Source organism: Delphinapterus leucas, chromosome 1 (genome assembly GCF_059928025.1).
Source record: "Delphinapterus leucas isolate spDelLeu-1000000601 "Yukka" chromosome 1, BTC_Dleu_Yukka2, whole genome shotgun sequence".
NCBI lineage: Eukaryota > Metazoa > Chordata > Mammalia > Artiodactyla > Monodontidae > Delphinapterus > Delphinapterus leucas.
In genome coordinates, this window is record NC_143129.1 from 75,401,324 (window position 1) to 75,427,213 (window position 25,890).

General features: G+C 39.6%; 2 protein-coding genes across 4 annotated transcripts; one reads left to right on the plus strand and one right to left on the minus strand.

Moving 5' to 3' along the window:
* The first annotated feature begins 6,051 nt into the window (after positions 1 to 6,051).
* LOC111167020 (olfactory receptor 10J3-like) lies at positions 6,052 to 8,859 on the plus strand. Its single transcript, XM_022559370.2, is given in 1 exon segment — positions 6,052 to 8,859. A coding segment is annotated over 1 exon segment (816 nt). The 5' UTR covers positions 6,052 to 6,294; the 3' UTR covers positions 7,111 to 8,859.
* A 3,080-nt stretch (positions 8,860 to 11,939) lies between these two features.
* On the minus strand, positions 11,940 to 22,511 carry FCER1A (Fc epsilon receptor Ia). 3 transcript variants are annotated; one of them, XM_022559556.2, is made up of 6 exons: positions 22,408 to 22,511; positions 21,972 to 21,992; positions 15,494 to 15,748; positions 13,734 to 13,991; positions 12,827 to 12,875; positions 11,940 to 12,262 (listed from the first exon to the last, which is right to left on the minus strand). In XM_022559556.2, exons 1-6 carry the CDS (start codon positions 22,460 to 22,462, stop codon positions 12,139 to 12,141), a joined length of 762 nt encoding a protein of 253 aa, XP_022415264.1. In that variant the 5' UTR covers positions 22,463 to 22,511; the 3' UTR covers positions 11,940 to 12,138. The 3 variants fall into 3 exon arrangements, with proteins under 3 accessions (XP_022415264.1, XP_022415263.1, XP_022415265.1); XM_022559555.2 differs by lacking the exon at positions 12,827 to 12,875 and having other exon boundaries at positions 22,408 to 22,510; XM_022559557.2 differs by lacking the exons at positions 12,827 to 12,875; positions 21,972 to 21,992 and having other exon boundaries at positions 22,408 to 22,477.
* Positions 22,512 to 25,890: the final 3,379 nt, after the last annotated feature.

The window sequence follows — 25,890 nt, forward strand, 5'->3', positions numbered from 1 at the left end:
ACTAATTTATACTTGCCCATGCATTTATCTTTTCTGTTCTGTTATTTTTAAATTCATTTTGGTTTTTTTTGTTTTTTTCATTTTTGTTTCCATCTAGGATAGATTTTCCTTCTACCTGAAGAACTCCTTTTGATATTTCCTTAATGCAGGTCTGATGGTGAATTCTCTCATTTTTTTTCCATTTCTAAAAATGTCTTTGCTTTGCTTTTTTAGTGAGGGAGATTTTCCCTGAATATGGAATTCTAGTTTGGCAATTATTTTCTTTCAGAACCCTTAAGATGCCATTCCACTGATTTGTGTTTTCCATTATTGCTACCAAGAAGTCATTTAATAGTCTTATTGTTATTCCTTGAAAATAATGTATCTTTTTTCCTCTAGCTACTGTAAAGACTTTTTATCTTTTTTTTTTAGTTATTTTACATGATATGCCTACGTGCCTTTTGTGTGTAGGTGTATGTGTATATATCCTGTGTGTATTTCAGAGTGATTCTCGAATCTGTATCTGATGTTTTCCTCAGGTTTGGAAAATGTATGGCTATGATTTCTTCATATATTGTGTCCGATATATTCTACCTCTCCTATCCATGGGCAACTCCAATTACACATATGCTAGACCTTTTAACTGGGTTTCATATGCCTCAGGTACTCTTCCAAGCTTACACAGTTGTTGGCAGAATTAGTTCCTTGTCGTTATAGGACAGAGGTTGTGTTTTCTTACCAGCTGCCAACTGAGATTGCTCTGTTCCTAGAGGCTGTCCACATTCCTTGCCAAATGGCCTTCTTGTAAGCCCTCTCAAAACTTGGTATCTTATTTCTTCAGAGCCAGCAAGGAACTATCTCTTGTTCCTGTTTGCTGAGGTGAATTTTTATAGATGTATTATAAGCATGGGTGTGACATCCATCACCTTTGCTTTATTCTCTTGAGTAGAGGCAAGTCACAGTTCTGCCCACAGTCCAGAGGAGAGGATTGTATTATACATGGGTGTGACTCATTGAGGGTCACCTTAGGTGCATTTGCTACAATCTATTTATCTTAAAGTTGTATCAGATAATTTTAATACAGTGATTTTTTTTTATGGATCTGTTTCTGTTGAGTGCTTTTTTTTTTTTTTCTTCTTGATCTTTAGCCTTTTGGTCTTTTCTCCCAGTATGTTTATTGTATTTTTATCACATCCTGGACACTCTATATCATTTATAGATGTAAAAACCATTATACAGCTTGCAGGCTATGCAAAAACCACTGGTAGGCTCATGGGCCAGTAGGCTGTAGTTTGCCTACCTCTGTTATAAATGAAAAAAAAATTGTAAATTGTAAAAATAAATTGAGGTTGTACATTATATTACCTTCCTCTAGAGAAGCAAGAGCAAATTAACACAAATAGGTATTAAGTAAAATTGAGCTGGATTCAGTCTTTGCGAGGGTTAACTTATTTCCACTTTACCCCTTTGCCTAGGGTATAGCCCTTAAGCATATGGAGACTGCCATTTTTTCAGTCTTTTGACCAAAGAATACAGACAACAAGTTACAGTTCCTCAAGGAAACTACAAAGAATTGGGTGTCAGGCTAACATTTCCACATATCTTTTCTTTCTTTCTTTCTGGAATCTTTGCCCCTCAACTCTTCTCTTACTTAGAAGCTGTATCTACATCTTACAGTCTTTATAACATCATTCAAGGGATGGAGGAGAACTAGTTCTTTCCTTCAACTTTATAAGAATAGGAAGGGTAGCAGGGTGGAAGGAGCCCTGGTAATGGTCAGGGCAACTCTTCCCTCCAAAACATTAATCTCAGGATTAGGAAGTGAGCTGACTGAGTAATAAGGTCTCCAAGTATTCTGCTGTTTGGATTGTGTCTTCTGATATTGATCACTTGGGAGCAGTCAGTGCTGTTTTGGGAAGGAGACCCAGGAGTCTGGAACAGACAATTTGCACCTCATAAAGAAACCTCAAGCCGGAGTTACTGCTTTGTGACTCAATGAGGAGCTTCTTCCAGGAGGAGGGGCTGTGAGAATCTAGAGGAAATTAATGTGACTTTGTCCTTCACTTCTAATCTCAGACACTGGAAGACTGGGATAGGCATTGTTTCCTTCCTGTCCAGTTCTTTTATATATTGCATCCAAGAGGTATCTAAAGATTCGCCAGTGAAGGGGAAGTTCCTATTAAACCATAGCTCTGCTCAGTAAGACATGAGCGACCTTCAGATTAAAAAAAAAAAAAAAGTAGACTATTTGCTAAAATAGCAAATTTTTACAATGTGGTCTAAATTTAAATAACTGATAGGTTTTAAATAATTATCAGGAAAGGCACTGATAATGATCTGGGAAACATTCTATAACTATTCGTAAAAATCCATATCTAATTTGCAGGCAGTCAAATTCCCAGAGTGGGGGGTATGACCCTCAGGAATGAATACAGCTCTCTAGAATACCCAAGAAATAGGCCACTTGGTGAGTTTCACTTCCTGATATGCCAGAATGTTTATTATAGTATATATTCAGTTATCACACAGCCAGTGATGTCTATACAAGGAGGAACATGATCTCTCCTAGAGAATATTGTGAATTCTATGATTTTGGAAATGCGGATCTGTAAACTAACATGGAAAAGAGGGACATAAGACTTCAAAGGCCTGTAACTGGGTCCTTTACAAAAGGCTGTTCAAAAATCTAAGCTCCATGAGGACAAGGACCATTCCTTGGTCATCTTTGTTGTCCTAGTATTAGCACAGTACTTACACTTTGTGACTATTCAACACATTGAACTATTGAAAAAATGGTTTTGTTTGGATTTGAAGCAAAACTTTACTATTCACAGGAAACAAACAAACAAGAAAACCAGAGAATGATGAGATAAATAAGCTCTCTTCACTGGAGGAAAAAATATAAATAGTATATTCATTCATGATTAAGTCAGGGAAAGGCTTTGTTTCACTTTTTTGGGGGGGGGGTGTCATTTATTTGAAAGAAATAAAAGGTAGTAAAAATTCCAAAGTCAAAGACATTATCTGAATTTTGAGGTTTCTGTCCATCTGTACTCTCCCTATTTTTTGGTCTCTCATGTTTCCTTCCTACACCCTAGATGAGTAATCCTACCCCTGCCAATGTTTTTCATTTCCCCATTCCACTCTGCACCCCTTTACTGATTGTCCTATCTGTTAGAGTCTCCCACATTATGGTGCTGGGGTACAGTTTTTTAGGGTGTCAACAGTGCTGATTAATGGTCTGGAGGAGGAGGGAAACAGAAATATTGTAGTCTACCAGCATGAGTAAGATCTTCTGGCCAAGAAAGTGGAATTAAGTTATAAGAATAACATGGATGGGGGCTTCCCTGGTGGCACAGTGGTTGAGGATCCGCCTACCATTGCAGGGAACACGGGTTTGAGCCCTGGTCCGGGAAGATCCCACATGCTGCGGAGCAACTAAGCACGTGCACCACAACTACTGAGACTGCACTCTAGGGCCCGTGTGCCACAGCTACTGAGCCCATGTGCCACAGCTGCTGAAACCCACATGCCTAGTGCCCATGCTCCACAACAAGAGAAGCCACTGCAATGACAAGCCCGTGCACCACAACGAAGAGTGGCCCCCACTTAACACTAGAGAGAGCCTGCATGCAGCAACAAAGGCCCAACACAGCCAAAAATAAATTAATTAATTTTTAAAAAAATCAGTCACAGGACTAGAAGGGACTGAGGATACTATGCTAACTCCATTTAAAAAAAAAAAAAGAATAACCTGGATGACTTTCAAATCAAGTGTGCAAGTATAATGAAAACTGTGATTTTATAGTGGTGGATTCCAAACTATTACTTATAATCCAGAAATGCAATCTAGAAGTCACTGAAGGTTAGTCTTAGATATATTATCTTGGTGGGCTACTGTGATCTAAGGGAGAAGTAAAATGTTGGGCATCTTCAAGAAGGGGATTAGAAGCAAAAATGAAAGTCTTATTCTACCTGATTCATACCTGTGTTGATATAGTACATGTAGCAGTGCATTGTTCTGATCAGTGTACCTCAGGAAAGATTTTTAAAGTGTATGAAAAAGTCCATATGAACAATTGGAAGGGAAATGATAAAATTTATAAAATCAAGGCTAGGATAATCACAGGCTTCTTTACACATCCTAGAATGCTAGGCTGAAGCCTGTCTATCTCCTACTGCGTCTCTTAAATATTTAAACTGGTTCATATGTGAAAACAAAAAGAAGTACTAGGGAATTCCCTGGTGGTCCAATGGTTAGGACTCAGCACTTTCACTGCCAGGGGCCCAGGTTCAATTCTTGGTTGGGGAACTAAGATCTGTGCATTGTGACCAAAAGAAAAAAAAAGAAGAAGAAGAAGTACAAATAAAACTACTATTTATTAAGGGCTTCCTATGTATCAAGTGCATGTCAAACTCTTCAAAGACATTAACCCATGTAACACTTATGGCAACTCTGTGGAGTATTACTATATTCAATTTATAAATGAGTTTAAATATTATGCTTAAAAAGGAAAAGGGCTACTGAAGGAATTTATGCAAGAAGTCTCCATTAGCAGACTTTTTTTTTAAAGAATGTTATGTTAACATACGGTATTTGTTTTTCTCTTTCTGACCGATGAACCTAGGGGCAAAACAGGAATAAAGACACAGATGTAGAGAATGGACTTGAGGACACAGGGAAGGGGAAGGGGAAGCTGGGACGAAGTGAGAGAGTAACATTGACTTATATACACTACCAAATGTAAAATAGATAGCTAGTGGGAAGCAGCTGCATAGCACAGGGAGATCAGCTCAGTGCTTTGAAACCACCAAGGAGGGTGGGAGGGAGACACAAGAGGGAGGGGATATGGGGATATACGTATGCACATAGCTGATTCACTTTGTTATACAGCAGAAACTAATACAACATTGTAAAGCAATTATAGTCCAATAAAGATGTTAAAGGAAAAAAGAGGAAAAAAAAAGAATGTTATGACAACATTCGGAAGGAAGACTTGGACTAAGGTCAACTGAAATGAGGGGGATTAGTTAGGAGACCATTGCAGTCATCATAGAGAATGATGATGGTGGTCGAAAGTTGGGTGTTGGTAGAAAGCATGGAGAAGAAGGGACAGAGTGGACAGAATTTCAGGAGGCACTGTCTTCAGGATGGAAAAGGGAAGGGAGATAGTTAGGATGGTTCTCAGCTTCCTGAATGGAGGTAATGGTTAAACATGGTGGGTAATCAGGAGTAGATATGGGTTTAAGGGCAAGGTTAACTCTGTTCCAGTATAGTCTCCAATTCTGAGCTCACGTGGAATAAGCTCAATTCTATCCTCATCACAACTTGGAACATGTAAAATTAAAGTGAAAAATAGAACATCTGGCCCCTCACTGATTAAATGAGCTTTATCTTTGCTCTCACACTAGGAAAACCATTCCCTACTTGAAGCGACTTGAAGGGATATCCTCATACTTATTCCAGCCTCTCTCTTGCCTTTGGCTAGAATTCAAGGAAATAAGCTAAATACCTGCATGGCCTTAGAATATCTAGAAGTGCTCCCTTTTTGAGTCTTTCATGATCACAGTAGACTTTAGCGCAGGGCTTAGGGAAGTGAAGCCTGGGACCTAGGGTTCTGGGGAGGAGAAGCCACTCTAGGACCTTCATGGGACATTTGATATTGACAGTGCATTTTGACAGTGTTGAAAGGTTATCAGCCTCAGGTATCTTTTGTCTTTCACTTAGGTCACTGTTCCTCACTGGATGCTTAGAGGGCTAAATCAAGAGTGTTGGAGGAGGAGCTATAGAGCTGGGCTTCTTCCTGGACCTGGACTCACCTCTTCAATGGCTAGGTAATTATTTCTACAAATCTATCTTTTGATGTGTCTGTATTTTCCTTCTCAGATCTATCTCTGCCATCAACCCCAGGGTCCTGGGGTAACACTTCCATAGCAATAAAGAAGAGGGTGGGGGGAAGGTGATGGCTCTGAGCAAGTGACCAACAGCTGAACACTGATGACCCTTGAGGCCTTGGGCATTGTTCAGAGGATGGACATACCTTTTACTGAAAGCCTTGGTCCAGCCTACTGTCTTTCATGATTATCATCACACATTTCTTTCCTTTGCCCAGCTCTTTTAGACCTAGACCTCCCTCAGTGCTAAAGCCAAACTCCACTGCTGTGACTGAGTTCCTTTTTGAAGGTTTCCCCAGCTTTGGGTGGTAGCACAGGCTTGGTTTCTTTGTTGTCTTTCTAACTTTGTACCTGCTGACTCTCTTTGGCAATGTCATTATTGTGATTGTTATTCACCTGGACCATCACCTCTATACTCCCATGTACTTTTTCCTGAGCATGCTGTCCATCTCTGAGACCTGCTACACTGTGGCCATCATTCCCTGTATGCTTTCTAGCCTCCTGAGTCCTCATCTATAGTCCATTTCTATCCAAGGCTGTGCCACTCAGCTCTTCTTCTGTCTCACCTTTAGTATCAATAACTGCTTCCTGCTCACAGCCAGGGGGTATGATTGCTATGTGGCCATCTGCAACCCACTACAGTATTCAGTCATCATGGGTAAAGAGTCCTGTATCCAGTTGGCATCTGGGTCCCTGGGAATTGGCCTGGGTATGGCCATTGTACAGGTAACATCTGTTTTTGGCCTGCCCTTCTGTGATGCCTTTGTCATCTCTCACTTCTTCTGTGACATGAGACCCCTGCTGAAGCTGGCCTGCACAGACACCACTGTCAATGAGATCATCAACTTCGTTGTCAGTGTTTTTGTCCTTGTTCTACCCATGGGCCTGGTCTTCATCTCCTATGTCCTCATCATCTCCACCATCCTCAAGACTGCTTCAGCTGAGGGTCAGAAGAAGGCCTTTGACACCTGTGCCTCCCACCTCACAGTGGTCATCATCTACTATGGCTGTGCCTCCATCATTTACCTGAAGCCTAAGTCCCAGAGTTTCCTGGGGCAGGACAGACTCATCTCAGTGACCTATACTGTCGTCACTCCTCTGCTGAACCCCATCGTGTACAGCCTGAGGAACAAGGAGGTCAAAGATGCTCTGTGCAGAGCCAGGGGCAAAAGCCCCTCTCCTCTTAGTGAGGAGGTCGTTGAAGGCCTTTTCTTTCATTTTGTAAATATGTACTAATTTTAATGCTGTATCAATAATACCTTTAAGTATGGGATCAAGAAGAATAGACTAAATTGAATTGGGTGCTAAAATTGGAGACTTCCATTTGAGCTAGTCATTGTTCTCTCTGACCTGCTTTAGAGAAGATAGAAAATGACTTGGCATACACTTAAGAATATAAGGGAAAGATTTACCTGCCTGGGTCACTCATACCTATGTTATACACCCATGCACACGTCTACATATGCCCTGAGAATATATTGGGTTATACAACTCCGGTAAAGCACAAAATCCAGCAAGTTTCTAGAAAGCTAATGAACAAAGTGTTTGGAAACCACCTCAGAAAAACCTCTGTTGTTGTTAAGGGTGTATGAGTAATCTATGCAAAATTTTAACAGATAAGTGTGGAGACACATGCATGTCCTTTCCTGTGGACGTTGAAGGCTTTCTTGTAATCTGTTTTTGCTGCTTACTAATATCTCATCACAGACTGAGGACTCTTCAGAAGGCCAAAAAAAAAAAAAAAACACTCTCCAAGTGGATAGAACTGTCCTAACTGACCATTCCTGGAAATGAGGAGTACAAATGTGGGAAGGCAAAAAATCACCAGCTACTAGAACACAGAGGTGGGTTGTCCATAGTCCCAAGATGCTTAGGTGAGAAAACTCCAGTTTGGAAAGGAGAGCATGCTGAACAATTCAATGGTTTTCACATCTCCAGTGCAGGAGTGAAAGAGGATGGAGGCTGGAAGAAGCCAAGCAAAATCATAGTTCCTTTTGCAGGGTAGACTTAAATCTTTGAAATAGTGTTATAAATGTAAGCACTTTAACTACAACTTCTGAAATTATTTATTAATGAGCAGAAGTCTGAAGCTTGACTTCATGAAAAAAGTTTCCAGTAAGTTCCTAAGCTGTCAGAGGTTAATCTTCAGAAATTTCTTCTTAGATACTCCCAACTTAAAACCTGAGGTAAAAAACAGCATTTCATGTTTGAGCATCACAGAAGGTGAAGGTGTATGCCCTGGTCCTCTCTCCCTCATCCTTCCACTTCACTCTGGCCTTCTATACTGAAGAACAGGTATAACCTGAGTTTCAAACCCAGTTCTTGCCGTCTCTAGAATCCAGCTGATCCCATGCGGTGACGCTGCAGAGGCAAGATATCACTTGTAAGAGTGTCATGAAGTTAGCTGGGTGCTGAGGCTAGGACAAGGCAGTGGAAATTAACAAATCTTCTAAGTCAAGTTAACATGTCTTGCTTTGCCAAGAAACACTGGCATGTGCTATCTGACCAGAGATAAAAGATATCTTTGCCTTTGTGACCAGATTTCTAGAAATGATAGAGTCAGTTTATTTCTGTTAGGGTAGCCAAGAATTGCCAAAAAACAGTTTAAAAAAATTTTTTTTTGCATTGTGTTCTGCTTAGTCTAGATAAAACTGTTAGGTAAAGGTCTGATGACCAGTGTCAGTTTCTGATAAGGCACCCAATAGGGACTTGGGCTTGGTAACTAACTGTCCAGGGCTGGGTAGACAACTTAAGGCAGGGAGACAATAATACTCTCTGAGTTTCTCTGGGCACCCAGGCTGGCGAGTACCTCTGCCATTCTCAGCATAAAGCTCCCATCTGTGACTTCAAGGAGATTCTCTTGTTGTCCCATTTCCCATTTAATGAGAAGAGAGAAATAGCAGAGCTTTTCTTCAAGTACTCAATTTCCCAAAATACAAGGTGTATCTTTTGTCCGAGTTTCCACTCTTGAGGTAGCCAAGGAAATTTGTCTTCCATTGGCCACTAGTAGGGAGCTACCAACTTGATTTTCAAAAACCAATCCTAATTATTAGGAGTTTGTGACATTTTGTAGCAGACAATTTGGAACAGCAATCATGGGAAAGATATTTGCTCTATGGACTGGCCTAGACCAATCTGGTAAGATATTGGAGGTAACAGAGGAAGCCCCAAGGGTGGAGCTGGGGTGAATTATTTCTATTCTAATCATTTGTATAACCTCCATACTTCCTCCCTGGCACAGATAGACTTTATGTATGTTGAAATAAAAAAGCACCTTTATAAATGCCATATTTTGGGGGTCCACAAAATACTCAAGACCTCACTGTGTGTTCCACATTCCCTATGGAACAGATGTATGAATATCAGGAAGAAAAAAGGTGGAAATAAATGGTAGACCTAAGTCTGGTATGAACCTGAAATTTAGATACATGGGAGAGCACAATGAAGGGAGAAACCAGTGTGTAGAGGATGAAGGAGAAATTCACACCGGAGCTTTTTTGGGAATGTGTTCTGAGCCTTTGTGCTGGAGAGTCACCTCATAGAACTGGGTTCCCACGTAATGAAGGACAAAATGGGCTCAAAGGGAGCTTAGAGACCACCTAGTCCAAATGCCCCTTGTTACAAAGAAGAAATGGAATCTCAGAGACTGGCAAGAACTTGCCCCAGTCACACAGCTGGTTAACAACAGCTCAAACTTCCAGGTTTATGCTCTGTCCACAGCCCTTGCAAGCTGGGAGTGAGGATGAAAATGGAGGTAAAAGTGAATTGGAGGTAAAGTGAAAAAGTGAAAATAGAGATAAAAGTCACTCAGAGACTCAGAAAATCCCTCAGAAGATGTATCTGAAGCTTATAAAGCCTCGACTTTCTATTCATGTTCAGTCTCTCTCAATTCTTAACTCCGGGTCACTTGGCCTCAGACCAAATAAAGGAGGAAGTAACTTGCTCTTTAGCCTGATGCATAGCTGTGTGTTAAACACTGTGAGACAAGATGTTGTTAATGAATGTTCTGTAAGACTGTGGTCTCAAGGTTATAACTTCTAACAGACCTCCTGTCTTTCCTTAAAGGTAGGGAAGTGTCCAGGAACAACACCAAGGAGCTTCCTGTAGGGACTTTTCCTGGCCTATGGTTGCAGGAAAAATCTCTTCTCCACTCACCAGGCTTCTTTACACAAAGCCAAGTGCCAAGGCCATTCCCTGAGAATCTGGTCATTTCCTAACTCTCTGAAATGATTTTAAAAAAAGAGACAGTGTTAAGGAGGTTCATACCAGTGTTGGGGATCAGGGTGGGCTGCCCCTAAATGTGCCACAATGACATATTGATTATTTTGAATTAAAGTTACTTAAGAATCAGGGATGGATGGATTGGGAGTTTGGGATTAGCAGTTGCAAACTATTATATATAGAATGGATAAACAACAAGGTCCTGCCGTATAGCACAGGGAACTATATTCAATATCCTGTGATAAACCATAGTGGAAAAGAACATGAAAAAGGATATATCCTCATATTTTTTCATATTCTTTTCCATATATATTTCTTTTTTTTTTTTTTTTTGCGGTACGCGGGCCTCTCACTGTCGTGGCCTCTCCCGTTGCGGAGCACAGGCTCCGGATGCGCAGGCCCAGCGGCCATGGCTCACAGGCCCAGCCGCTCCGTGGCATGTGGGATCCTCCCGGACCGGGGCACGAACCCGCGTCCCCTGCATCGGCAGGCGGACTCTCAACCACTGTGCCACCAGGGAAGCCCTCCATATATATTTCTGTCTTCCTGAAAGTAGGAAATAAATCTCGCACATGAGAGGTATACTCCTTGCATCTGGAGGTAGAAGGACACCCTTACTGCCAGAGAGAGGGAATTCGGGGCTTAGAAGCCTATATAAACAAACTTGTTACTTATTTTATTTACCACCTCAAGCCCAAACTCTGTTTAGATTCTTCACGAATTGAGCACACCAATCCTAAGCTTCTTTGTCAATTCCTCTCAAATGTATCATTTCTTTGTCTAAAAAGTATAAAGCTGCCTGCTTTGACCACATTTTAGGTCCCATTTCTATGAGACCTCTGTGCACATGAATTAAAAAGTATTTCTTTTTCTCTTGCTAATTTGTCTTGTGTAAATTTTATTATTAGTTCAGCCACAAAAACTCAAGAGAGGGCAAGGGGAAAATTTTCCCCCACCTCAACACCAAATACCTATATATATTTTTAAAAGCTTTAATGATTATTCTCTGCTTTATGGCCCCAAACATCCTTCGGAGAAAATGGGCCTTGTCAGTCTCATGGATATTTACAAATTTTCCCCCTAGTTCACTTCATCCTTATGTTACATTATTAATTGTTCGAAAAACACAGGTAAACTAAAGGTGCTCTGATCCTCCGTTGCCTGTTGTGAACTCTTGGTCAGCACTGATAGTATGTTGCCTCTCCTCCCTAATGCTTTCCCCAGGCCCCCACTATAACTGTCTCCATAAGCAGAGGTGGGGTGTGGGTGGGGAAGCAAAGACTGTGTCTTTGTCTGAGATCTTATTCAGTCCTGGACTGTTTTCAGAGTGAGAGATATGATTATTATTTGCTAGAATTTCACTAAGATGCTTAATTCAGGTGCTATAAGAGGGTATATAAGATTTAAATTGGGGAGATATTAGGGGAGTGAAACAATCACAGGGAAATCTTAGACTGAGCCTCATCCCCAGAGACCTATGGCTCAAGGCTGCCCCAGGTTCTGCCAAGAACTAGAAGTTCATATGATAGTAAGTTGAAGAGAGAGCATAAAAATGATCAACTTCATCAGCATTCTACCATGTCTTCTCATTCCTAGCTCAGACTTACAATGGAGATAACATTAGAAGAGAGAACATTCCTAATCTAGACCTTCATGGTTCTTGCCTCTAGAAGCAGAAAAGAAATTAGCAAGGCTCAAATACTTAGGAACGTCATGTTATGTGGTTTCATACTTCTTTTATTCAAGTTGTACGTCTCTTTTAATACTAATAAATGAATCTATTCATTCTTTTACTTATTTAAATGATGTTTATTGAGCACTTACTATTACATGCCACTTGACCAGTTTTGATTGGTTTAATGAAGCAGTTCTGTAAAGCCTTGAGCACTTGGTACCTTGTGAGCTGTGTTTAACCATTAAGAAGCAATTGCTAATGCCAGAAAGAAATTGCTATTGCAGATGTTTCTTGAGCAGTAACATCAGTTCTTTGGGGGTTCTGGTCTGGGCTGTGGGCCCATAAATTTGTTGCCTTTCCTGGCTCTCTTAATCTTCAAGAGAACTGTGAGCTGCTGCTGGGTCGAGATAAACAACGCTGTGTCCACAACAAACAGAATCTTCACCAACAATGGGATAAGAAATTGTAGCCAGAAATATTTGCTTTGGGAAGCTGGAGTGGAATCAACAACAAGAAACATAACTCATATTAGAAACTGAAAAATGAGTTTAAGGGTGTCATCCTCCCTCAGAGAAGGACCCAACATGGTCTTTCATTTTCTAGCATGATATGCCATCCAGGAGCAGAGAGAAAACACTCATGAGTTTGGGTTCCTCAGTCGGTGCTCCCTGGAGCCCTAGGGAGTCCTGAGTATTTCCCCCACAGCCCCTGTCTAATGGTTTGTCTAGCCATTATGCCCAAGGGGAAAGGTCATAGGAAAGATGGCCACTTCTTTGGAGCTGACAAGACCAACATCCACATATGATTCAGAGGTGGAAAGGAGACAGAATGAGGGCAGGGGGTCACCAGTGCCTTATTTCTCAATCAATCAATCAATCAGTCATCATTTATTGCATGTCTGTTGGGTGAAATGAAGATATTAGACTAGATCATATTTAAGTTGCCTTCCAATTCCACTGTTTTGTGATTCCGTTACTCTATTTGCAAAGTACTGATTTTTTTGTGATTGCTCTAGAATTATAGAACCCTAGAATATTACAGCCAGAAATTACTTACAGATCACTTAGACTGATGGCTCTCAACCCTGGCTGCATATTACCATTACCTGAAAGAGATTTTAAATACTGATGGCCAGGCCTCATTCCAAACCAATTGAATCAGAATCTCAAGGGATGATATACAGATATCAATTTTTTTTTAATTTCCCAAGTGATTCTAGTGGAGTCTAGTCCAAATCCTTTATTTTACAGGTAAGGGTACTAGAAGCCCAGCAACAATAAAATAACAGGTCTCAAATTAGTTAACAGAGAGCAACCGTTAGAGCTTAATTCTGGCTTCTGGTCTCATGCTTTTTAAGATATTAGCATGAGCAAAATCCACCAAGCAAAAGTCTGATTTCTTCATTGCAAGGCAAATATTTCAAAGGCTCACTTTTTTATATGAAGTTTGGAAAGAGCAGCCTCTTTCATTGGCTAGAGAGGTAGCCCACCTACCTATTCTTTCCTCATCAAGCCCTCTCTCTCATCTCCTAATTCACAGGCACACAGCCTATTGACTTGTTGGTTTCCTTTCCCATCCCTCCTAGGCTAGAATAGACTCTTCAAGCTCTTTATAGCTTTTGTTCCTTCAACTTTGAAACTCTCTTTCAATTTGTTAAATATAAATTTCTCCCCAGGAGCAACAGATGACTTTGCTTGGCTAGTATTTAACAATCCATTTCACAAATATTACATTTAATATTTATAAAAATTCCATGTGAGCAGGTATCACTTGCCATTGAACAAGTAAGGAATCTAAGACAGACTGAGGGATACACTCTAGCCCTGGTCCCCTCATTGCAAGTCTAATAGACTTTCCAAGGAATCACAGCTGCCCCCATTCTATAGCTGCTATCACTTTAGGCTCAAATGCTCTTTCTCCTTTCCCCTGCTATGAACTCCTTCCTTTTACTTCACCAACTTACCTTTTTTTATTTTAATGCTGAGGTGATTAGAAGTATAGAGTATCTGCTGAATTATGCCCATGCAGTAATAGGTGCCACTGTCCCCTGTTGTGGCGTTGGTAATGGAGATGTTGTGGTTCTCATACCAGTACTTAAGGGCTTTGTCATTCTTGAAGTAAGTCACCTTGTAGACATTCAGATTCCTCCAGCCGTGGCACCTGAGGAAGAGGGGCTCGCCCTCCAACACCATCTCAGCAGAGGCCTGAAGGAGCAGCCAGTCTGAAGAGCATTTTTTATGTCATTTATTCAACAATGATAGATAAAATTAATAATAAATAAAAATAAAATAAAAGTAGATAAAAGAGGTCATGCAGAGAGTGTGTGTCAGAAACCTTTATCATTAACCCATTTCTTGGCTCATAAGGTCAATAAAAAAGAAACAAAAAATAATGCTTATAGCCTGTCTCCTCTATTGATAAATCCTCTCTCCAGAAAAGTAATTCTGGGACCACAACATCACTGACCTTTCTAATGAGCCCACCCATAGAAGGCCTGAAACCCATTATCACACTCAGCTCCATTGTTGCATTTAGTCACTAAGGGGGAAATAAACCCACTATGCCTGGGGAGTCTTAGCCTCGGAGAGTGTCTGTTTTGTCCTCTCTAACCTTATAGGTGCTTCCCAGTTCTATTAGTCACAGTTAGCCCCTGACTTCTTCAGAACATGTATCACACTTTTAATTAGTTATTTGTGTAAGTACTGATTGGATATCCTTTTCCTCATTGGGCTCTATACTTCAGAGGTCTAGGGCATGCCTGTTCCTTACATCGTATCTCCAGTGCCTAACACAATACCTAGGAGTTGGTAGGTTCTCAACAAACGTTTGTCAATAATGAGTCAGTAAAATATAAGAGTCAGGTTGCATGGCTAATGTCATTTTAAGAATTGAAAAGCATTCACCAAAGGAGACTTTTCAATGGAAATGTGGCTAGGTTGCACAAGCATATTTTATTTAGGAACGATCCTTGAGGACTTTTCTAGAATCTACTCCAAAGAAATAAAGAAGATGTTTTACACTGCTTTAGTTTCTATTTGGAATTTGTACACAGCTGTTGAAACATCTCTTTTTACTCGAGAAAAATACAAAGTATGTTTATGCTTTAAAATATTTTTTATTTAAAAATATAAAGCAAAATATAACAATGAGCTAGCCATGCAAATGAAATCATTGCTTTGTTCATTAAACATTTACAGACTAACCCACATGTGCCTGAGCATGCTGCACTAATTGTTGACAGTAATAAAGATGAAGCAAACATAAGATTTGTTCTTAAGTAAAAGCAGAGGACATGAGGAATGTACAGTGAGGTCTTTCAAAATGAAGAGTTCAACTTAATATTCAGGTTGTGATACATGGAAATTGCAGAGCAAATCTTTAAATCAATCTTTTGATCCTATTTAACATATACAGCTATTTGCAATGTTCACATATCCAACATGCCATTTGACCATAAAACATGCATCTGCACCTATGTAGAAAAGATAGTCAGAAGTGAAATAGAATAGAGGAGTAACACTGGGAGATTGCCAGAATCTTGAAAGAAAGCAGAATGGCTGACAGAAGGAGTAGAGGTAGAAGAAGAGAGATGGACAGGTCTGGTGAGAGACCCTAAGTCCCACCTTGGTGCCCTAAACCTTGGAATAACTTGCTTTCTCCCCATCTTCAGATGGGCCATTCCTCACATGAGAGAACTGATATTTCCATAACCCTGGAACTTACCACTGATGACATCTAGGTACACAGGTTCACTCGTGGAAAGTCCTTTGCTTTGGCATCTATATTCCCCACTGTCCCGGATGCTTGCATTTATGATGTCCCAACGTGAAGTTTTTGCTTCCAAAGAGTTTTTGTTGTGGGTCCACAAAGTGGAGTCATCTTCACGGGAATTGTTCCCTCTACATGTAAGAGTCACATTCTCTCCTCTAAATATTCTGTTCCATGGGGGATTCAAGGATACCTTAGATTTCCAGATGGCTTTCAGAAGAGCAGATTGTGGAAAGAGATATAGAAGGGGGAAAAATATCATTGAAAACTGTACAGACTCCAAAGTACAGACATACCAATAGTCAGACAATCAATGGTCAGTCTACCCTTACTTATACCATTGGTGATAAGAAACTGTCCTGATTCCTAGGATTAAAGGAAGGAGAAAAGGGTGTTGTGGCTCCACAGAGCTCCCAACCTAGGGAGAAACATAAGACACAAATGCAGCATATTCAAAAACAAACAAGCAAATTTACTATGTGATGTAGGGTAACTCCCTCTAATTCTCTAAATTTCAGTTCCAATGTCTGTAAATGAGGACTGCAGTCTCTTCAGGCAGAGATTATGTCTGTGATGTTCAACCATAACTCAGCACAGTGACTATTACAAGTAAGTGTTCATTAAATATTTATTGAGTTGATGAATGAGTGAATAATGGATGAATTAAGGTATTGGGCTAGATGAAATACATGATCTCTCCCAGCTCTAAATTTTTATGACTATTTAACTGTGAGTGAATATGGAATTTAAAATATATGTCAATTCTGGATGGTAGTGAGAAGTGCCAAGAGGATCAGTCTTAAAAGGCTTTCAGGGACAAAGAGATATGGTACAAATTTGAACAGAAACTTTGGAAGCAGCCAGGTGGTGATGAGGAAGAGATGACGCTGCTGAAAGACTTGGATTCAAGGGACTTATGTTACAATCCAGTCCTTTGTTAGCTGTGTAACCTCCAGAAAATGACTTAATCTGAGTTTCAGCATCCTCAATTATAAAATGGCAATAATAATAACAGTGATGATGGTGTAAGAATTGAATGAGAACTACAGGCTCTTTGGTGGGGTTAATGGTGGACGCTGGGAGGGCTCATGCCAAGGAGTGCATCCCAGAACTTCTGCTGCCAGTGCCCTTGTCCCTGTGGTGAGCCACAGCCACTATCCACCCCACCTCGAGCCCCCTGCAGGAGACCCTCCAACACAAGCAGAGCAGAAGCAAGAAAAACAACAATCCTGCAGCCTGTGGAACAAAAACCACATTTACAGAAAGATAGACAAAATGAAAAGACAGAAGACTATTTACCAGATGAAGGAACAATATAAAACCCCAGAAAAACAACTAAATGAAGTGGAGATAGGCAACCTTCCAGAAGAAGAATTCAGAATAATGATGGTGAAGATGATCCAGGACCTCAGAAAAAGAATGGAGGCAAAGATCGAGAACATACAAGAAATGTTTAACAAAGACCTAGCAGAATTAAAGAACAACCAAACAGAGATCAACAATATAATAACTGAAATGAAAAAACACTCGAAGGAATCAATAGCAGAATAACTGAGGCAGAAGAATGGATAAGTGACCCGAAGACAGAATGGTGGAATTCACTGCTGTGGAACAGAATAAAGATAAAAGAATGAAAATAAGTGAAGACAGCCTAAGAGACTTCTGGGACAACATTAAATGCACCAACATCCTCATTATAGGGGTCCCAGAAGGAGAACAGGGAGAAAAAGGACCCAAGAAAATATTTGAAGAGATTATAGTTGAAAACTTCGCTAACATGGGAAAGGAAATAGCCACCCAAGTCCAGGAATCACAGAGAGTCCCAGGCAGGATGAACCCAAGGAGAAACACACCAAGACATATAGTAATCAAATTGACAAAAATTAAAGAAGAAAAATTATTAAAAGCAACAAGGGAAAAATGACAAATAACATACAAGAGAACTCCCATAAGGTTAACAGCTGATTTATCAACAGAATCTCTACAAGCCAGAAACGAGTGCCGTGATATATTTAAAGTGATGAAAGAGAAGAATCTATAACCAAGATTACTCTACCCTGCAAGGATCTCATTCAGATCCGATGGAGAAAGCAAAAGCTTTACAGACAAGCAAAAGCTAAGAGAATTCATCATCACCAAACGAGCTCTAAAACAAATGCTAAAGGAAATTCTCTAAGTGGGAAACACAAGAGAAGAAAAGAACCTACAAAAACAAACCCAAAACAAATAAGAACGTGGTCATAGGAACATACATATCGATAATTACCTTAAACGTGAATGGATTAAATGCTCCAACCAAAAGACACAGGCTTGCTAAATGGATACAAAAATGAGACCCATATATATGCTGTCTACAGGAGACCCACTTCAGACCTAGGGACACATACAGGCTGAAAGTGAGGAGATGGAAAAAGATACTCCAAGCAAATGGAAGTCATAAGAAAGCTGGAGTAGCAATACTGATATCAGATAAAATAGACTTTAAAATAAAGAATATTAACAAGAGACAAGGAAGGACACTACATAATGATCAAGGGATCAACCCAAGAAGAAGATATAACAATTATATATGCACACAACATAGGAGCACCTCAATAAATAAGACAAATGCTAACAGCTATAAAAGAGGAAATCAACAGTAACACAAATAGTGGAGGACTTTAACACCTCACACCAATGAACAGATTATCCAAACAGAAAATTAATAAGGAAACACAAGCTTAAAATGACACAATAGGCCAGATAGATTTAATTGACATTTATAGGACACTCCATCCTAAAAGAGCAGATTACAGTTTCTTCTCAAGTGCACACAGCACATTCTCCAGGATAGATCACCTCTTGGGTCACAATCAAGCCTTGGTAAACTTAAGAAAATTGAAATCATATCAAGCATCTTTTCCAACCACAATGCTATGAGATTAGAAATGAATTACAGGGGAAGAAATGTAAAAAACACAAACACATGGAGGCTAAACAATATGTTACTAAATAACCAAGAGATCACTGAATAAATCAAAGAGGAAATCAAAAAATACCTAGAAAGAAATGACAATGAAAACATGGTGATCCAAAACCTATGGGATGCAGCAAAGCAGTTCTAAGAGGGAAGTTTATAGCAATACAATCCTACCTCAAGAAACAAGAAAAATCTCAAATGAACAATCTAACCTTACACCTAAAGGATCTAAGGAAAGAAAAAACAAAACCCCAAAGTTAGCAGAAGGAAAGAAATCATAAACTCAGAGCAGAAATAAATGGAATGGAAAGAAAACAATAGCAAAGATCAATAAAACTAAAAGCTGATTCTTTGAGAAGACAAACAAAATTGATAAACCTTTAGCTAGACTCATCAAGTAAAAGAGGGAGAGGACTCAAATCAATAAAATTAGAAATGAAAAGGAGAAGTTACAACAGACACTGCAGAAATACAAAGCATCATAAGATACTACTACAAGCAACTCTATGCCAAAAAAATGGACAACCTAGAAGAAATGGACAAATTATTAGAAAGGTAAAACCTTCCAAAATGGAACCAGGAAGAAATAGAAAATATGAACAGACCAATCACAAGTAATGAAATTGAAACTGTGATTTAAAATCTTCCAACAAACAAAAGTTCAGGACCAGATGGATTCACAGGTGAATTCGATCAAACATTTAGAGAAAAGCTAACACCCATCTTCCTCAAACTCTTCCAAAAAATTGCAGAGGAAGGAACACTCCCAAACTCATTCAACAAGGCCACCATCACCCTGATGCCAAAACCAGACAAAGATACTACAAAAAAAGAAAATTACAGACGAATATCACTGATGAATATAGATGCAAAAATCCTCAACAAAATACTAGCAAACAGAATCCAACAACACAGTAAAAAAGATCATACACCATGATCAAGTGGGACTTATCCCAGGGATGCAAGGATTCTAAAGTATATGCAAATCAATCAATGTGATACACCATATTAACAAATTGAATAATAAAAAACATATGATCACCTCAATAGATGCAGAAAAAGCTTTTGACATAATTCAACACCGATTTATGATAAAAGCTCTCCAGAAAGTGGGCATAGGGGGAACCAACCTCAACATAATAAGGGCCATATACAACAAACCCACAGCAAACATCATTCTCAATGTTGAAAAAAGTGACAGCATTTCCTCTAAGATCAGGAATGAGACAAGGATATCCACTCTCGCCACTCTTATTCAACATAGTTTTGGAAGTCCTAGCCATGGCAATCAGAGAAGAAGAAGAAGAAGTAAAAGGAATCCAAATTGGAAAAGAAGTAAAACTGTAATTGTTTGTGGATAACACAATACCCTACATAGATAACCCTAAAGATCTAGAAAATAACTAGAGCTAATCAATGAATTTGGTAAAGTTTCAGGATACAAAATTAATGAGCAAAAGTCTCTTGCAGTCCTGTCCACTAACAATGAAATATCAGTTCAGAAAGACCTGTATGCATAAAACTATAAGACACTGATGAAAGAAATCATAGATGATACAAACAGATGGAGAGATATACTATGTTCTTGGATTGGAAGAATAAATATTGTGAAAATGACTATACTACTCAAAGCGATCTACAGATCCAATGCAATCCCTATCAAATTACCAATGGCATTTTTTACAGAACTAAAACAAAAAAATCTTAAAATTTGTATGGAGACACAAAAGACCCTGAATAGCCAAAGCAATCTTGAGAAATAAAAACGGAGCTGGAGGAATCAGACTCTCGGACTTCAGACTATACTACAAAGCTACAGTAATTGAGACAATATGGTACTGGCACAAAACAGAAATATAGATCAATGGAACAGGATAGAAAGCCCTGAGACAAACCCATGCACCTATGGTCAACTAATCTATGACAAAGGAGGCAAGGATATACAATGGTGAAAAGACAGTCTCTTTAATAATTTGTGCTGGGAGAACTGGACAGCTACATGTAAAAGAATGAAATTAGAACACTCCCTAACGCCATACACAAAAAATTCAAAATGGATTAAAGACCTACATGTAAGACCAGACACTATAAAACTCTTAGAGGAAAACATAGGAAGGACACTCTTCGACATAAATCATAGCAAGATCTTTTTTGATTCACATCCTAGAGTAATGGAAATAAAAGCAAAAATGAATAAATGGGACCTAATTAAACTTAAAAGCTTTTGCACAGCAAAGGAAACTATAAACAAGACAAAAAGACAACCCTCAGAATGGGAGAAAATATTTGCAAATGAATCAACAGACAAAGGATTAATCTCCAAAATATACAAACAGCTCATGCAGCTCAATAATAAAAAATACAACCCAATCAAAAAATGGGCAGAAGAGCTAAATAGACATTTCTCCAAAGAAGACATACAGATGGCCAAGAGGCACATGAAAAGCTGCTCAACATCACTAATTATTAGAGAAATGCAAATCAAAACTACAGTGAGGTATCAACTCACACCAGTTAGAATGAGCATCATCAGAAAATCTACAAACAACAAATGCTGGAGAGGGTGTGGAGAAAAGGGAACCCTCTTGCACTCTTGGTGGGAATGTAAATTGATACAGCCACTATGGGGAACAGTATGGAGGTTCCCTAATAAACTAAAAATAGAATTACCATATGACCCAGCAATCCCACTACTGGGCATATACCCAGAGAAAACCATAATTCAAAAAGACACATGTGCCCCAGTGTTCATTGAAGCACTATTTACAATAGCCAGGTCATGGAAGCAACCTAAATGCCCATCAACAGACGAATGGATAAAGAAGGTGTGGTACATATATACAATGGAATATTACTCAGCCATAAAAAGGAGCGAAGTTGGGCCATTTGTAGAGATGTGGATGTATCTAGAGACTGTCATACAGAGTGAGTAAGTCAGAAAGAGAAAAACAAATATCGTATATTAACGCATATATATGGAATCTAGAAAAATGGTACAGATGAACTGGTTTGCAAGGCGGAAATAGAGACACAGATGTAGAGAACAAATGTATGGACACAAAGGGGTTAAAGCAGGGATCGGGTGTTGTAGGATGAATTGAGAGATTGGGATTGACATATATACACTAATACGTATAAAATAAATAACTAATAAGAAACTGCTGTATAAAAAAATTTTTAAAAAAGAACGAGTTTACATGATAGTGGCTGGAGGAGTGGCTGAGACACTTAGATGCTCAACAGACATGATTGTTGGCATTAAAGAGGAAAGGGTGACTTGAGAGAATGAAGTGGCATGTGGGAAACTTTTGAATGGGGGGACAAAGGAAGATTATGCAAGGTGGAAGTGGGTTGGACAGGGAAGAGCTGATTAATAATCATTAGAAAATAGATGATGGGATGAAGGGTAAGAGTGAAGGGAGGGCAAGTCCCAGACACATTGAAATGCTGAAGGAACAAGGACAGAGGTCTCACCTGCTGATATGCCATCTGGAGCTGCAAAAAGTCCAGAGAGGATACGTTAGTGTCTATCCCCAGCCTTCTGGACACCTAAAGACTGGGATCTGGAAGTGGTGATGAGGTTTACATCCACGAAGTTTTAAGGGCCAACCATCTTTCCAGGAATCTGACTCAGGGAAGGAAGGAGCTTCTGTCTTTCCTCCCTTGCCCTCTGGAAGATGCCAGCATGATAGCAAGGACCAGACTTTCAGTCCAGCTTCCCCCTTAGATGGTGTTCAGCCCCACTTCCTCTGCTATCCAGCTTGCCTTCCCTACAGAATCCCTGGGAAATTCCCCACGGTTTGCACATAGCCTAGAAAAAGTCACCAGTAAAATGATCAACTTTCCCACTCCAGCTGCTCTCCCAATCCATTTTGGCCCCTTCAGGGGCCAGTAACTGATCTCTACTTACAGAAGAGCAGCAGAGCTATCCACAGCAGGGCAGGGGTTCCCATGGCAGTAGGCATTTCCTCTGTGGCTGCCAGGTGCCAACTGGCCTGGAGAGACCTAGGGCCTTAGAGTAAGCTTGAAACTAAAAAGGAGAAGGAAATGTTCTCTGTTTCATATCTCATTAACTCATCAGCTGCACCTAGGTTTGCTTCCTTCTCTGGAGATAATATTCAGGGTGGTGCCTAATAGGGCAATTTTGTATTTACCCGCATACTGCCCTCTCCATCCCACTTCCGTGTACACATCTGGAATCTAGTGGTAAAGAGGCATAGAGGTAGGCACACGGGCACAGAGCTTTCTTAAACTGTCAATGTGTAGCTATGTCATTTGCAACTTAGAAAAGTGGGGTGCCAGGGAGAGCAGAATAAAACAACAACAGTTAATTATTCAACACCTAATATATGCCAGGCACTATGATAAATACATCTGGTATGTCATTCATTTCTCACAATAAACCTATGAAGGAGGTACCATTGTTATTGACATTTTATAGATAAGAAAATTGGAACTTAGAGAGGTGAAATAGCTTGTCTTAGGGTATTCCCTAGTAAATGGCTAATTTGGGACTCAAAATATTTAAAAAATCTAATCCCAGAGTAAAACTCTTAATCATGATGATATATTGTTTATGCATGTCTACAAGTATGGCCAGCAATTGCTGAAATTCTGTTGTGGTTCTGCAGAGCTACCAATCCTCTTATTACCTAATTTCCTGCTGATACATTAGTTCACAAAGTCACAAATTTTCGTCTGCTTCCCTGATGATCCACTATCCAACCAGCCAAATTAGAGATATTTTCAGAGGCTCGTTCTCTCCCATGGGGTCCTGATGGGGCTCACAACACAGGAAGGCAGACATTAAGCCTTAACTTACAGGGATCTCGGTTATATAATTTATTTTATTTTCTTTCCCACCATTTTTCCCTTTTTATCTTTCTAATCTCCAGCACAATCACCCTTTCTCCTCTAAATCCGCATCTGTTCTCCTCCCTCCAGGACCCCTTTGCCTAATTCTTCTGTTTTTTAAATCTAGGTCAGAGTTGGTCACCTTCTTCCAGGATTTGGTATTGATAGTGATACTGGAGATAATAACCCCATAAATATCTACAATGGTTTGCCCTTTACAAAGCTTTTTCATATGCAGTATTATTGTTTGGTCCTTGGCAGAACTCTGAAGTAGGCAGAGGCAGTACAAAGTAAGCAAGGCCCCATTCTATCATGCTATGCTTTTCCTCACAGACTCTTGAATTAGGTCTAATGAATTAAACATAAAGTCACTGCATGTAAAGATCTAACCAAAGCTTCCAGCTTCTATGAAATTAGAGAATATGGGGCTACGGATTCATAAATAGAAAGTTTCATATAAGAAAGATTGTGACTGGTCCCAGGTCATGCGATGTTTTAGTGACAGATCTTTAAAGAAAGCAGCCATTTATTTTGGAAAGCATAAGTATTTAAAGATCTGAATTCAAATACTCCTAGTATTTATGTGATTAAGGTTTACCTGTAAAATAGCGACAATAATGGTATCCAGGTCATGTCTTTATTATGAGGTTTAATAAGATAATAAATGTGTAAAATGCATTACACAGCATCTGGTATGTAAAAGCTGCTCAGTAAATCTACCTTTGCCCTCCTTTATTATCATTATGTATTAAAGACTCAGGGGAAACATGCATTTCAACAGGGTTAAGGCAATCAGCAAATACACAGGATGCTTGATTTGATAACCAGTATCTTAACGCCAGTATAACTTATGTAAGCAATCTCACTCCTCTCCATAGTCACGAAGAAGGGAGCATGATAAGAGAGAAGAGAATGGAAAAAGTTGTTTGCCGGCGGGTGGGGCGGGGAGGAGAAAGAAATGGGGAATATGCAATTTTTGAGGCACTGTCAGAAGGCAGTACGTATTTGAATATATCAAGATCCTGGAAGAGACAAAGACAGAAGCTATTTCACCACTTTGTTGAGTTTGTCCAGGGGAGTTATCAGATATTCTTTTTCCCTAGGACAGCGATTCTACAATAAAATTGTCCTTCAGAGACGATCACTTTACTGCGACTCAAATAATCTATTTTACAGCTTCCTCCTTCAGTTATTCCCTGCTTGAATGGGAGGTAGACTGAAATTCATCAAGACATACTGTTTCCTAGTTCGGAGAGTATAAGCTTTGGAGTTGAGACACTACTTTCATTTCCTCCACCATCCTAAAGACTTTTTTGCTTCAGTGTCCAGTAGTGAAATGAAGGTAGTATTTTGGTAGCAGTAATGGCAAACATCAGCAGATTCAACAAAAGTAGTTCACTAAAAAAAAAAAGAGTAGTTCACTAAAGCTCAAAAAACAAAACAAACCATGCATTCATCAACCTCTACAACAACAACAACAACAAAATCTACAATATCAACCTCAGAAAGAATAAACTATACCCTAATTCCCATAGTATACAAGCCCAGGTACCCAAAGGAACAAAATGAGACTTCAGAAAGGACAACACTTAAGATTAAACCATAGTACTACTCCACTCTGCCATAACTGGTTGATGCGCCAGTTGAATTCCACACATCCTTTATCTTATTAAAAAAAAAAAAAGAAAAAGTTCTCCAAATTTTATATCCACTGTCTGGGTGGAATGTGCTGTTGATTCTTGTATCCTGCCTGTCAATGTCAGGAACATGTGCTCACTGGGATCAATAGATTGTATCTTAACCTCACTTCTTACTACAAGCTTTGAACCCGGGCACTCATGTGTTCAACACTCATAAACAGCATCTCTATCCCCAAATTTTGACCTGTTACTGGTTCTCAGAAACCTTAATCTATTCCTCACTTTGTAGCAGTGGGGAAATGAAACTCAGTTGGCCATGCATGAACTACAGGGCCTATCCACTGTGACGTGTCCAGAGTAAAAGGCTTTTGCCAGGAACTTTGATGATTTGGGACATGATGGCAAAGGAGGGATCAGTCCATAGTGTGTCTGAGCCTTTGTGCCTTCCAAAACTTGGAAGCAGAAGAAAAGCTAATCTACTGGCTTTTTCCTCTCTGTTTTCCAGCATCAGGCAAGGTCAATATAAAATTGGATATGAAATGATGAAACAGCAAAACAGCTCTCTGTGTGTATGTACCCGATAAATACTGATTTCTTTCTGAGGACTGGGTACAAGGCTAAGTATGCAACATGCCTTATCTACTTGGCTCCTCCTACCAACGTTATGTGGTTAAAGAATGAGGAAACTAAAGCACAGAGAGGTTAAGTGACTTGTCCAAGAACATGCAACTGCTAAGTCGAAAAGTTACAATGGGAATCTGGCTGAAGAGTCTACACTTATGACCACTTCTATATAATATGTATCCTTATTCATCCAATCTACACATTGTCCTTAAAGTCGACATGGGTTCATAGTCCCCATGCAAAAATTTCATGGATTCCAAGGATCCATAACCCAC

Bases quoted from the DNA above. Each gene is read 5' to 3' on its own strand.
- FCER1A (XM_022559555.2), bottom strand. From the start codon at position 22,462: ATGCCTACTGCCATGGGAACCCCTGCCCTGCTGTGGATAGCTCTGCTG. The intron at 13,992-15,493 runs GTAAGTTCCAGG...AATGCTCTTCAG, and splicing joins GTACCTAGATGTCATCAGTG to ACTGGCTGCTCCTTCAGGCC. The intron at 12,263-13,733 runs GTAAGTTGGTGA...ATTCCACTCCAG, and splicing joins CAGCATTAAAATAAAAAAAG to CTTCCCAAAGCAAATATTTC.